Source organism: Leuresthes tenuis, unplaced genomic scaffold, assembly GCF_036924035.1.
Source record: "Leuresthes tenuis unplaced genomic scaffold, fLeuTen1.0.hap1 SCAF_2, whole genome shotgun sequence".
Taxonomy (NCBI): Eukaryota; Metazoa; Chordata; class Actinopteri; order Atheriniformes; family Atherinopsidae; genus Leuresthes; species Leuresthes tenuis.
In genome coordinates, this window is record NW_027325356.1 from 22802832 (window position 1) to 22816671 (window position 13840).

Below are 13840 nucleotides of genomic sequence, written 5' to 3' on the forward strand. Positions count from 1 at the left end.
AGCAGCTGGCTGAGCTTTCAGAAGCCCATGTAATGCTCGGAATAAGACATCAAATCAAGACAAGTTGCAGAAGAGACATCTAGGATGTAGGGCAGGGGCAAAGTAGAGAGCAGGTAGGAGGAAGTTTCAATATCTTCACGAGGAATGTGAAACCACTTGCTGATAAAACAAACAGACTGAGAATATCAGGAGTTGTGACAGATGTTGTGTTCACCGAGACATGGCTGCGGGAATATATTTCAAGCTCTGCAGCCTCTTCACCTGTTTTTCAGACTATATGGGCGGTAAGAGACCTCAGACAGAGTGACAAGAGTAAAGGTGGAGGAATAATTAATAATATTATAAGGAATAATAATAATTCAAAATAAAGGGGTTTTCCTTGAACATGTGAAGGAGTTACTGTGAAGGAGCGACTCTGCATCCTGAATATCAAACTCTTGTTTCCGTCCGTGTTGTCTACTGAGAGTCCATATGTGTTATATTGGTAGCTTTATGTGTTTTGCCCTGCACTGATGTGCATGTTGCATGTGGTGTCATCAGGATTCATGGCCATCTCTGGAAATGCCAACTACACCTTTCTCTTTGTTACACTTTCAACTTCGCAACAGTTTTCTCGACAGTCTGTCTGTCTAATCTTCTTCCTTTGATGGAGGCTGATGACATTACTGCACGTATCAAAAGAAGTCTTCAAGTGAATTCTGAGTAATGTTTTCACTGCTGTAAAACTGTAGATAGCAGTTATGTTGCGGTGTAAGGTGAGGACAGCCTTGCTTGCTGTTATAAAGAGGTTATGTTACTTAATTATTCTTAACTTTCCAAACAGGCTCGTCTACTTGTTGAGCATTTTATTGTGAATTTATTGTATTTAAGCTCTAACTGACTAAAAGGGCCATTTATCTGCCCTCTGCCTTTCTCTCAGCCCCTACAAGTGAGCCCATCGGACTGTGCGTGGACGACATCAATGACACTTCCATCTCGTTGAAGTGGCGGGCTCCAGAGAGGATTGGTGCCGCTCCACTTGAGGGTTATGGGATTGAGTACTGCAAGGAGGGCAGTAAGTGCTGGAGCCAGAGTTCTGCATGCTTTTGATAAGAAATCCTTATTATAGCCAATATCGTGATAGATTAGTTCATTACAACGACGCACCACAACTGATCTCTTCAAAACTTTTGTTCAGCTCCCAAAGGACAACCAGATTATCAAAAGCTATAGATATAATATTTCAGTTCATTTCAAACAAATTACAGGCTAATGTATTCTAGCTTTGGTTACATTATAACAAGGGAATTATTACATTTTAATTTGTTGTGTGGTCTCTGGTGGCAGCTGATGAGTGGTTACCAGCTATGGAGGGTCTGACAGACAGGACATCAATGATTATCAAAGATCTCACCACCGGAGACAGACTCCAGTTCCGTGTGCGAGCCTACAACACGGCAGGACCCAGTGCGCCTGCCTCTCTGGCTCAACCTGTCACCATCAGAGAGATTATGCGTGAGTATTCAGACAGTTCTCTGCTCCTTAGCTTTCCCATATGGGCTTGAAAAAAACCTGAGGACCAAAGCTCAAATCATGAGGTGGTCGGATTCTTGTGAAATTGAAGAAATCACCATGTAAGACTTGCTGGTGTTATTTATTGACAGCTACAGGCAGGTCTGATTTAAGATGGCGCTCAGCAGTGGCTTCTACATAGAGTAGGTCATGAACTGTCAGGTTAAAACAATATTTCTCATGTAACTGTATACTTCTCTTAATGATCCTCCATTGTCTTACTCTGTGCTTTTCATTCACAGAACGCCCAAAAATTTGGCTCCCCAGATATCTGCGCCAGACTCTCATTAAGAAAGTTGGAGACACTGTCAACATAGTGATTCCTTTCCAGGTGTTGTGCACTAACTTTTCAACCAACTTCTTAAGATCATTCTACAGAGGATGGTGACCAAATCATGTGTTGGGTCAGGAAAAAAACATTAACAGAAAAACAGACTTACTTCAACTTTTTGATGCGCATTTCCAAATGCTCCTATTATGGTAAATCAAATTTTATATCTCTGTACATCAAATAAATGGGATATATGTAGAATCACATCAAATATTAAGATTAATGTCATTGGATTTTGCTGCCTGAAGAAGTCGTTTGGTTGTGTGACTTAAAGGCCACTGAAGCAGGGCAGATTATTTTTTCTTCCCATAGTTACAGTATATGACAGATTAAATAAGAAAGAAACACATTCGCCCTTTGACACGTCTTAAAACAAAAAGTGGGTGCGTCAGGGATTTGGACGCAATTTTCTGTCACAGTTGATGTAATCTTATATTGCTGGCTGACAACCTGCAACATTCTTATGATGGATTGTTTCAGACCATGTTTTTCTTTTTTAATCTTGCAAAGCCACTCTTGCAGGGCCTTATGATAAAAGATACAGATTGAAAGTAAAGCCACAAGAAAACTGGAGCAAGTTTCATAAAAAAAAACTGTCTGTGAATTTGAGAGAACTTATACCAGATCAGTGTTTAAAGGTTTAGTTTTTTCATTTGTAGTTTGACATGTGCCATTTTAAGATTGTATCTTGTCCCGATGTGAAGGGTAAGCCCAGGCCGAAGGTTACTTGGAGCAAAGATGGGGAGACCCTAAACCCTTCATTCGCTAGCGTGAGGAACAGCGAAATAGATACGATCCTGTTCATCCGAAAGACGGAAAGAAAGCACTCAGGACAATATGATCTCCAGGTGCAGATTGAGAACGTGGAAGATTCATCAAAAATCACGCTGCAGATTGTTGGTACGCACGACTGAATGCACACAGAGCTTCTTGTGGGTGCACACAGGGGCAAATAGATACAGGGTTGTAAACTATTGCTGTTAATCATAAAATAAAATATTTCTCATCTGTAGATCTCCCAGGGCCTCCTGCAGCTTTGAAAATTGTGGATACCTGGGGTTTTAATGTGGCGCTCGAGTGGAAACCACCCAAGGACGATGGTAACTGTGAAATAACTGGCTACACCATCCAGAAAGCCGACAAGAAGACCATGGTAAGGCTCCATGAAAATGAAGATTAAATACACTTTTTGCAGTTGGCAGCAAGAAAATATTATTATAATTCATTCATTTATAAATATTAGAAGAAACCGTTGAAGAATTTGTGTTCACATGATATCAGGGAGGAGACTCTCAAAGTTTCAAAGTGAACTTAATATTCAGACCACACAACAAGAAGAAAACAGCAGAAATACATAGCATTTCTACAAGCTCAATGTGCAGTAACAGAGCCAATTAGAGAAAATGAGACCTAACAATTAGAGCACGTCATCCACAGCGAGTTAGGACAGGAAATACAAACAGAAAATCAATGCTGACATAAATCATTAAAACGCTTCAGTAATGGAAACATTTATTTACTGCATAGAACTACGATGTCGTGTCAAATACACATGTAACAGGCACAGCGGAAAGGGTGGAAACCAAACTGAACTCAATGAACAGCAATTTATCTTAAGTGAAATCGTATGCTTAAGGAAGCAGAAGATAATCCAAACTCTGGCATCCCCTTTTGTTAGAATGTTGCTCCACAAAATAAATGAGCAGCTTAAGTGGCAACATCTGCAATTAATTCAGTCTTCATGCAGTTGACACTCCCCAATAGAGGACCCCACCACCAACAACACTCACACCCACTCCCAGTTTAAAGTGACTTCAAAATGCCTTTTTTGGTCTCTGCTCTTGGACAGGACTGTGGGAGGGTGAATGCTGCACAAGCACAAGGCAATATTTTGGCCTCCCTTGGGACATGTATTCTGTAATTAGCTGATGCTGAGTATGCAATCTCCTCTGTGTGCCAGTAGCGATGCATTGTAGGCTTGTTGGCAAGTCCAACTGCCACCTTCGCCCACCTCGAGCTGCCAGCAGCAAGGTTGCCCAGAAATGTCCTAATCTTATCCTCTCAGCCTTGACCTGGTCTGGACAGTCTGTGCGGTGACGCAGGGTCATTGTTTCCCCAACCAGTGAGGCGACGGTTCATATTTCCCTTGAGTCATTATTAGATCAAATTAATTTAAATGGCAACATAGTGAACTTTGAGATGTAGATTAGCATGTCACCAATAACAGTGTGCCCATTGCATGTCAGAGATTAAAGTCCTTGGAGTAATTGTTCTTTAAATCTGCTCATATCCTGTTTCATTCACGTGCCTGAAAAATAAACCAACAAAACCTACACAACTCCTTTAGTTCCAGCTACATTTTGCAGACAGGTGCTGCTTATCAAATGCACCTGATAAACTGATCATCAGTAAGTGTGAGCACCTCTATAAAAGCAGACGTTTTGGTGGTCTGGAGCATTCAGGTGTGTGTTAATGCAATGCAGGAAAGACACTGGCAAATATCTTAAAGAAACAACTGTTGCTGCTCATCAATCTGGGAGGGGCTATAAAGCCATTTCCAAGCTGTTCAGAGTCCAACATTCTCCAGTAAGAAAAATTATTGACATGTGGAAAACATTCGAGACAGCTGCCAGTCTGGATGGATGGAGACCAAAGAAGGGATGTTTGTTCATCATAAATAGCACCACATTTGCTTAGAACCATACAGCATATCAGCACAAACACTTCATACAGTAGTTGAGGGCTGACAATTTGGGCTTGTTTCGCAGCCAGAGGACCTGGACACCTTGCAGTCATTGAGTTTACCATAAACTCCTCTGCATACCAAAGTGTTACAGTCCATCTGTCCAACAGCTAAAGCTGGACTAAAATTGGGTCATGAAAGTAGAGAACAATCCCAAACACAGCAGCAAGTCTACAATAGAATGGCTGAAAAAAAAAAGTGTCAAGGTGTTGTAATGATATGTAATCAAAGTCCAGACATCGACATGACTGAAATGTTGTGGTGGGAACTTATCCACAAAATATCCACAAACCCTCATAAACTGATCCAACGCTGTAAAGAAGAGTGGGCCAAAATTCCACCACAATGATTTGTGAAATCGATTATGTCATACAGAAAACAATTACTTTAAATTATTGCCGCAAAAGAAGCATTAATTTAGTCTGCTTCTGCATTTTGGCTCAGTTTTCGTTCAGTGAATAATGGCATGGTGTAATATATCATGTGTTGTTTTACTGAAAGTTGCACTGACTTTCTTAAAAGATCTGGCAAGGACAAAAATGTTTTATTATGTCCCTTTACATAAAGCCTTTCTTTTCCCAAATGACTGTAAAGTGGGCCACAGTGAGCCTCCAAAGCAGCTGCTGCTGGTGAGAAGAACAACATTTGGACACAAAAATAAAACTAAGTTGTGACTTTGACAGCTCTTGTACGAAAGGATGTGTATTTTTCATGTTTTGCTTCTCATTTATTAACCTCTCTCTTTAATTAGTCACCCACCTGTCCAACTGAAACTATTTAGGGGTTAGAAAACGTGGCTCTGAGGCATTTTTTTGTGATTCATGTGAAGGAGTGGTACACCGTCCATGATCAGTACAGACGAACACACTGCGTTGTGTCCGACCTCATCATGGGGAATGAGTACATCTTCCGGGTCTTTTCCATGAACCTGGTGGGCCTCAGTGTAGATCCCTGCACCACGAAGGACAGCGTGTACATTCAGAAAACAGGTGGGTTCTGTCACGGGTAAAGTAGAGAGGTTATTAAGAATGCAAAAAACGTGGAACGGTGGGAAAAAAATAACCACGTCCGACTGTCCCGTCAGGTATCATGTACAAGTCACCCACCTACAAGGAGCATGACTTCTCAGAGGCCCCCAAGTTCACACATCCTTTGGTGAGCCGCTCGATCATAGCAGGATACAACGCCACCCTCAGCTGTGCAGTGCGAGGAATACCAAAGGTGAGTGGGGGTAACTGCTGTTCGGATGAAATTACTGAAAAAGTCATTTTTGTTGAAAACAAACCGTAAACCGTACGTTTATTGTTATGAAAACATGTTCAAAGAAGGATTTTAATTTAGATTGTGCTAAATAGGCCCTAAACAGTGTCTATTTACCGGCTTTTTTCTCCCTAATGGAGAGAGAGAGGGGGGGGGGGGGGGGGGGGGGGTAGATTGGTCACAAGTAACAAACAATTTAACAGCATCCACTAAATAAATCCAGTGGGCTGTGCTGAATAATGACTTACAAATAGCTGTGCAGTATTTGAATATCATCTAACATTCTGCAAAACTCTGTCCTGTCTCGCAAGCCCAAAGTGACCTGGTACAAAAACAAAATGGACATCTCAAATGAGGCCAAGTACCGGATGCTCAGCAAGCAAGGTGTCCTTACGCTGGAGATCCGTAAGCCCTGTCCATTCGATGGGGGAGTTTACATGTGCAAAGCGGTCAACGACAGCGGGGAGGACATAGTGGAGTGTAAACTGGAAGTTCGTCGTAAGTATCCTCCTGGGTGTCACAAAGACATGTGTTCTTATTTTGATGACACATAATTGTTTTATAATTGGGAAATTATAAAGCTGGAAAATGTTGTTGAAAATTCACATATTAGAAAAACATTCAAAATAACTATTTTTAAGAAAAGTCACAATATATTAAACAATGACAGCATACCATCATGAGGTCAACTGAACACTCTTTGCATTGAATATGTACTGAATGAGTCCTAATGTTTATCCTTCTATGCTTCAAACCAGCTTGTAAGATGAAGCAGAAATTCATTCAGTTCATTCATTCATTCAGTGATATCGCATGGCAAATATATAGATTACAGTCAACAAAACACTTCTCGCCTCTCACCTGCCTTTCCAAACATGACAGAGGTTGCTAGAGATCTCTAACAAACTAATCTGGCAACCACTTTGTGGGTTTTACACCATCTACAGGTGTCACCATTGATCCTGAGGTGAGCTGTGGTAATTTAGTGTCTGCTGTTGCCTGCTGGCAGTGACAGCAACTTACAATACCGCGTGTGTTTGAAAGTGCTATAATTGATTTACTTTATTCAATGAGAAGAGGGGTCAGCTTTTACACAGAATCAGGTGTGGGATCGACATTGTGTTGGTAATTAGAAAATTCTGCACACTGTCAATGCAAAACTGTTTGCGAGCTTCCTTGGATTTGTAACTAAAGGACATCCAGTCAATTCAAAATTGTAGAATCTGAGCAAAGGTAGCGTGTCGGGGTTACTAATCCAGTCCAGAATATTGTTCCAACTTGACCAAAACAACCAGTATGGTAACAGCAATATCAGGCACAGATAACTGAAGAGTGTTCCTTACACGATGATGCAGGGGTTGCTGAGGGAGTATAGGGTACCGAGTTGCCGTTGCAGGTTAGCCGATGATGTGGTTCTGCTATGATGTCAAGCACACTGGAGCGTAGTGCAGTCGGGTATAAGCCAATCCCTCCAAATCTTAGGCCATGTTGTCAACCCCAAAAGGGTGGAGTGCTCAGGGGTGGGTCTTTGCCCAAGATGTTGTTCATGAGGGATGGTAGAATGGAGTGAGAAGTGGAAAAATGCATTTGGGCACTGCACTGGTCCATTGTTGTGAAGAGAGTTGAACCAATAGGTCACAACCCTCACCTATGGTGACCGATAGAATGAGATTGCAGATAGAAGCTACTCCTTTGCACTGAATGCTAAAAGGAGAGTAAAAACTTGCTACAGGTGTGCTGGAAGTATGAAGAAGCAACTTTTGCTAACATATAAGCTATCATATCAACTGGGGAAGAGATGCTACAACAACAGTGGGGCTAAGAAACTATATTTCATTTATGAGTTTCTCTTCTTTATACAATCTCAATCTACAATCTGTGGTTCGTGCAGTTTATTTGTGATGTCGCCTAATATCATGTTTTTTTTTTGTCTTGTTGTATTTGTTGCTGGCAGCTCAAATAGCTAAAGAGGAGAAGAAAGATGCCAAGAAGTGAGAGCTTTCAGCTGCGACTGAAGAGACGACGGATTCATCTTCACCGAGTTGACTGTTTTCTGTCATGAGAGTCTGTCTGAATCACAAAGTGTACCGCAGGACGAGCAATAAAAGCATCAAACACAATATCTTTATTTTTGCACCAATCTCCTCTTGTGCACACATCCTCATGTTTCTGCTGCTTTAGTGTCAATACTCAACTGCCTGGCACTCACTAAATTTATTGTTCATTATCAATAAATTATAAAGAATGTGTTCTTTAACTCTGTAACTTTGTTCTTTTTAATGATCAGACGGATTGAATGTTTAGAAAGTATGGAAAACAGAGAAAGTTTAATCTAACTGACTTAACTGACTGACTTAAAGAAAGAAGGAGGATTTGGATTACGGCGTGTTTGTGTGTATGAATCATGGGTTCAAAGCTGTATCGCTTGGTTTTGTCCACTTAGGTTCATGCTGGTACACTGGTGGGCAGCATCAGGAGAGCGGTGTCAACAATGGAATACAGAAAATGCAAAAAGCATAAGTCCAGTGGAATGGAAAGAGGCTGTTGAGAGCTTGTTCTATTATAACTAAGCCTCTCTAATGCCAGAGGTGCGAGGCATGTTCCAAATGTGCAGGCCACAGCGCGATGTGGGGAGGCAGTAGCAAGGATGTCCTTCAGCCTCTGAGAACATCTGTCAGCACAGTGGAACACATGGCGGCTTTTGTCTCGTGAGGGCCGCTGCAGCATTGCTCCACTTATTCCTTTGATGCAGTGAATGTTAATGCTTGCAGTGTCCTCTCACCGTGCAGCTGCAACAGCTCCAGAGAGCCTCGCACTCGTGTCACTGGTAACACGGCTGACAAATGGCCGACAGCGCCTCCGTGTTCGTCAGGTGTTTTGACACTTCACCAGAAACCACAAATTACCAGCGAAAAGGCTCCGCGGTTCAAAGCTCAACACGACTTAGCAACTTTCATGTCCGTTTCTTTATATTATCCCAGATGTTGAATTTCACTCCCCACAAAGTAACAGCTCACTTCAGGAGAGGAAGGCAGCAGCTGTGGACAGCACGACACAGCTGGAGGAAACTACATGACATGGCACAAATGCTCTCATTCATAGTGTGAGTGAAGTCATGACAACAGCTCTGGAGGAAACAAGGACTTTAAGATAGACTGTCCAGAAGTCCTAAAGGCCCCCAGTGTCGCACCGTTACCTTCAGCAACTGAGACATTTTGTCTATCGTTTGACTTTTCCCTTCAATGGAAGTCACACTTGACGGTGCTCAGTTTAAATAATGCACCACATGTTGGGTACGATTAATTGGGAGAGCAAATCCACAATTTAATCATGTTTCAACGTTTGAATTGAGCAACTAACTAAAGATTGTGAGGGGGTGGTTAAAGCTGGTCTTTCCTCCATGTGACCATGAAAAACCCTGCCTGATTCTCATTGGACTAATAAATGTTGCTGTTTCGATATTCAAGTTCTATATTAAATCAAGTTGATAAACTTGTGCATATGAAGCATGATTTGGAGCTTCATCTGCCAACTTTAGGTCAAAAGTCTGCATACTTTAGTCTCCAGCGTTAGTGGAGAAAGAGTCACCCGCCTCCATCTGGGAGGCTCTGGTTGGACCTCTTCTTCTTCACCTTGACTTTGAACACCAGTTTCAGTCTCTTGCGAGTCCCGTGTCTGTATTTCCAACTTTCTATTTACCAGTTTGGGCAGGATTTAGCTACCTGAAACCATTTGCTCAGAGTTAAGAAATATGCGTTTAAGCTTAAAGTAAGGCCTTTCACAACCCTGCGCGTTCCTCACAAAGTGCCACTTTATGGGTGAAACATTTGACTCCCAAATGTTGGGGCCGTATGCACCTGTGGGTTCCACAAATTTAAATTGGCTCTTTTATCCTGCAGCACAAAGAAATCAGCCATCACACAAAAATAAGAGACGTCGTGTTATTTCAACTTTATTCATTCACAAATTAAAGAATTGATTTTCTACTTGGAAAAATAATAAAAACAGAGAGACTTGGCATGAAAAAAATATATATAATTTGAACTGAAATCAAGTGAAATATAACTATATATATCTATATATCTTTATAGATATATATAATCTGCAACTTTGCATCTATAAAAGATAAAGCAAAATTCATAGTTTATGGTTTGATTAAAAAATAATAAAAATCACAGTATACAGTACATAGATTCCTCCCACAATTTGCACTGAACTAAAATGACGTGCAGCCAGATATACGAGCACAAAGCTGAGAATGCAAACAAAGAGCGACAGATAACAGACTTTTTTTTTCCTTTTCTTTTCTTAATTCTACAAAACACTGCTGGCAGCCACTACAGTAGCAGAGGAGGTATCTTCCTTACTTAGAATCCCATTCTCGACTACTTGCTTTCTTTTCAAATAATTTACACACAAATACAAAAAGAAACAACCAAACCACTGAAGGCTGTGCGCGTCCTCACCAGGTGGGACATCTGACGTCTCAAACAATCAACGGACACCCTTTTTTTTTTTTGGTTTATGCGAGAATTTACACACCTCAGTCGAGGCAAAGCAGTGAAACGGAGGGGCGCGATGCGAAGACACAACAACGTCCTGTTGGAAGGAAAGGTTTCCCTACATTGCCCAAATTCCTGAGCACTCACAAGACACGCAACGTGTGCGTACATGCTGGAGGGCGTAACCGCCTTAATGTGTACGGTCATGCTCCAGCACACGGAGTCTCACTCAGGTCAGAAGTCGGGATGAAAAGAGGTCGACACTGATCGACAATAATGGTGTACAATAAAACCGACCACACTGACTGAGATAAACACAGTCAGAATGTCAGTCGCCTGTGGTTGAGGAATGATCACCCACATCACGCTGATTTTGCGCTCGTTGGCGTCGCTCGCACGCCATCGTGTTGCCTCAGCCTGCAGCCAGTGTGCTGCTGCCTTCAATCACGCGAGAGGCAAGTGGGACATAATCGTGTGTTTAACTTGGATGGTGTTTCCTGAGTTTGAATCACTGCTCACGAGCCCAGATCTGTTCGAATAGATTTAAAGCCACTGTCCTAATGAGCTGGTTGTGTGAAAGCAGCAGTTTTTTGGGGGGTATCCTGCGTTTTTTGTGAGAGATTTTGTGAAAAATACAAAAAAAAGGGCCATCCAGCAACTGGATGTAGATTTGGCTTTTAAAGACGTGACGCTGATTTATAAAAATGCTGGGTTATCCCTGCGCGTGAAATTATTTTTTCCACAAGAATCAATTAGCACGTGTCTCTTATAAGACTCATCTGGAGTTCATCTTCAACAGAGCACTGAGCCAACAATTTGCCCGCCAGCCAGACTTCACCTGAACATCACCCGACAGGATTTCAGCTCTGCTGTACTGAAGCCTCGCGCAGCTCGGATGCTCAGAACAATCTGATCCGAATGAAACATGACGGCAAAAGCAAAGGCAGCAAGGCCCAAGTTGTTAAACAAGTGAACTTTAGGTTGAAATGAACCCCCTGAACCTGCGTGTGTGTTCTTGTCTGTTTTTTTTTTGGGTGAATGTCTTGTGTACTCATCACTCAGAGGCTACTTTTCATACTGTTGAATTAAGTCTCCACCCAAACGCTCCTGCTGCTCACACAATAAATAGAATCTGTCAAAAAAACAGCAAGCGCAGCTGTCGCTAATACAGTGATATCTGCTACTTTTATCACATTCTTAGTCTTGGTAACTTAAAGCAAAAACAAGGTTTTTTTTGTTTGTTTTTTTTAAAGTTTTTTTTAAAGTTTTTTTTTTTTAATAAACCGACATCTACCGTTCCCACGATGATATATATTCACATGCAGGTCGGTAAAAGATTATACATATCTGCCCCCTGTTGGGTTCGGACAACCTGAAATTTACATTCATAAAAAATAAAAATGTCTAGCGTGATTATTACATTTGCTACATTTATCTATACATATATATCTCTATCTATCTATCTAGATAGATAGAGATATATTAAAAAAATAATAATAATCAGAGTACGGTATAAAATTAACTGTTCCTGTGGAGAAGCTTATCATAATAATTACATTTAAAAAGCTTATGAGTGAGTACAAAAAAGTAATCTTGACACACATTTAGGCATTCATCAACTCAGTTGAAATCAAGAGGCAGGCAGGCACCAGTGGCGAGATTTTCCTTTGCAAGATCCTTTTGGTGAAGCAGTTTGTAACATGATGTGCTCAGTTCTTTTCACTTAGAGGTGCTCTCTAAGATAAAAAAGCCAAATTCCCTTTAAACGATTGCTTGCTTCTGTTAACACAGTAATTACATACATAAGTGCTTGATGAATTGCAGGGTAGTTGGCATGTTTTCTTATTTGATGTGGAAAGAAAAAAAAAGGCTAAATTCACATGACAGAGAGATGTGCACACAGATGTAGGAGAGCTCTGAGGCGTCTTTAGTCCTTGACACGAGGTATGTTGTATGAGTAGTGTACAAGAGGAAGGCCTCTGCTTTGGCAGAAGCAGGCTCTGCCACAGGCCTGAATCTGGTCCGAACTGTCTGACACAAATGAGTCTCCCTCATCTGCGTACTCAGACTGAGCAGAGGGTGTCCCACTGTCTGCCCAAAACCCCTCAGAGCGTTGGCACACTGCAACTCCAGCCAGGAGGGTGGGACAGCTGTGAGACTTCACTAAATGTCTACAGACTGTGGTGGACGAGGGGGAAGAGCAGGCCCTGGCATGCAGGGCTGCCTCGCACTGCTCACACACAACTGTCTCTCCACAAAGCTGTGAATACACACCACAGTCAAAGCCCAGATGGGTGGAGGAGCCCCCGTCTGTGAGCTCCGACCCTCCGCCGCCATCATCGCAGTGACTTTCAGCGCCGGCCTTCATGTCCCTGGTCAAACCTCCGTGGCCGCGTAGTCTCAACCAGTCCTCTCTGAAGGCCGGGCTGAAGAACACGTACAACACAGGGTTCAGGCATGCAGGCAGAGGGAAGAAGATGAGGGTGACAGACTTTGCAATCTCTGGGCCACCAGCTGTAGAGCCAGTCAAGAGAGGGGTGAAGGAGAATGCCGCGACGGGGCAGAAGAAGATGCAGTTGGTGAAGATGAGCCAGGCTACATGCCGCAGGGCGCCCGTCTGCTCTGGATCAGCGAGCTCCACCCTGCCGAGGTGGCAGTACAGCTGGGTGTACACCGCAGCCGTAAAAAGGTAAGCCAAGGCATTCAGCAGCACAAGAATGACCGTAACGCTCAGAGCTGGACTCTCACCACCAGCAAATGGCAGGCAGAGAGGCGATGAGGACTGGTCACTGACAGTCAGGAGCGGCAGGCAGGCTCCAGCAGCAGCCAGCAGTCCCAGCAGCCCCGCCGCCACGCTGAAGCATCGGTCTCCTCTCAGGCATCTGTGGTAGTTGCTGCTGCTCCTCCTGGGTGACATTATTGCTTTTCCAAGAATCATCCTCACAGCCACGCTGCGCTCCACGGCTGCCAGCGACAGCAACAACACCGACCACTCGGATGAGAAGACGGCCAAAGCTCCTGTGATCTGACAGCCAGGGCCCATCTCCCACCAGACACCGAACTCCGCGAAGGATCCCCACGTAGCAGCATCAAGCACCGTCAGCACACCGACATACAAGCCAGTGAGCAAGTTGGCCAAGGCCAGCAGCCCCATCAGCAGCCTGGCTGGAGACAGGGATGGAGTCAGGTAGTGGGAATGGCGAGCTGCTGGATGAACGGGAGAGAAGGTGACCACCAGCACCAAGCTGTTAAACACCAGCGACACCAGGCAGATGAACCACACTGTCAGACGAATCATCCAGTTGCCCAGGAGGTGCTGGCACGGCTTAAAGGCTCCTTCAGAAACAAACAAGTCGGTGGGTTCAAAATCAATACTTTCTATGTCCATTTTTGGATTATTTCAAAGCTCTTTGGCAAACACACAGGAAACTAAATCTGTAAAAGGCTGTTTAC

The 13840-nt window shown here is 43.0% G+C and overlaps 2 protein-coding genes across 2 annotated transcripts in view; one reads left to right on the forward strand and one right to left on the reverse strand.

Annotated features, from left to right (window-relative positions):
- The window catches only part of mybpc3 (myosin binding protein C3), a 37108-nt gene extending 28976 nt beyond the window's left edge, over window positions 1–8132 (forward strand). The window contains exons 25-33 of the mRNA XM_072380712.1: window positions 920–1054; window positions 1327–1494; window positions 1794–1882; window positions 2587–2782; window positions 2896–3035; window positions 5455–5614; window positions 5710–5846; window positions 6197–6383; window positions 7840–8132. Of these exons, the coding sequence (XP_072236813.1) occupies window positions 920–1054; window positions 1327–1494; window positions 1794–1882; window positions 2587–2782; window positions 2896–3035; window positions 5455–5614; window positions 5710–5846; window positions 6197–6383; window positions 7840–7880 (1253 nt within the window). The 3' untranslated portion in view covers window positions 7881–8132. The remainder of the gene's footprint in view (window positions 1–919; window positions 1055–1326; window positions 1495–1793; window positions 1883–2586; window positions 2783–2895; window positions 3036–5454; window positions 5615–5709; window positions 5847–6196; window positions 6384–7839) is intronic.
- Window positions 8133–11081: 2949 nt separating this feature from the next.
- The window catches only part of lgr4 (leucine-rich repeat containing G protein-coupled receptor 4), a 29154-nt gene continuing 26395 nt past the window's right edge, over window positions 11082–13840 (reverse strand). The window contains exon 18 of the mRNA XM_072380713.1: window positions 11082–13723. Coding sequence (XP_072236814.1) covers window positions 12315–13723 — 1409 coding nt within the window. The 3' untranslated portion in view covers window positions 11082–12314. The remainder of the gene's footprint in view (window positions 13724–13840) is intronic.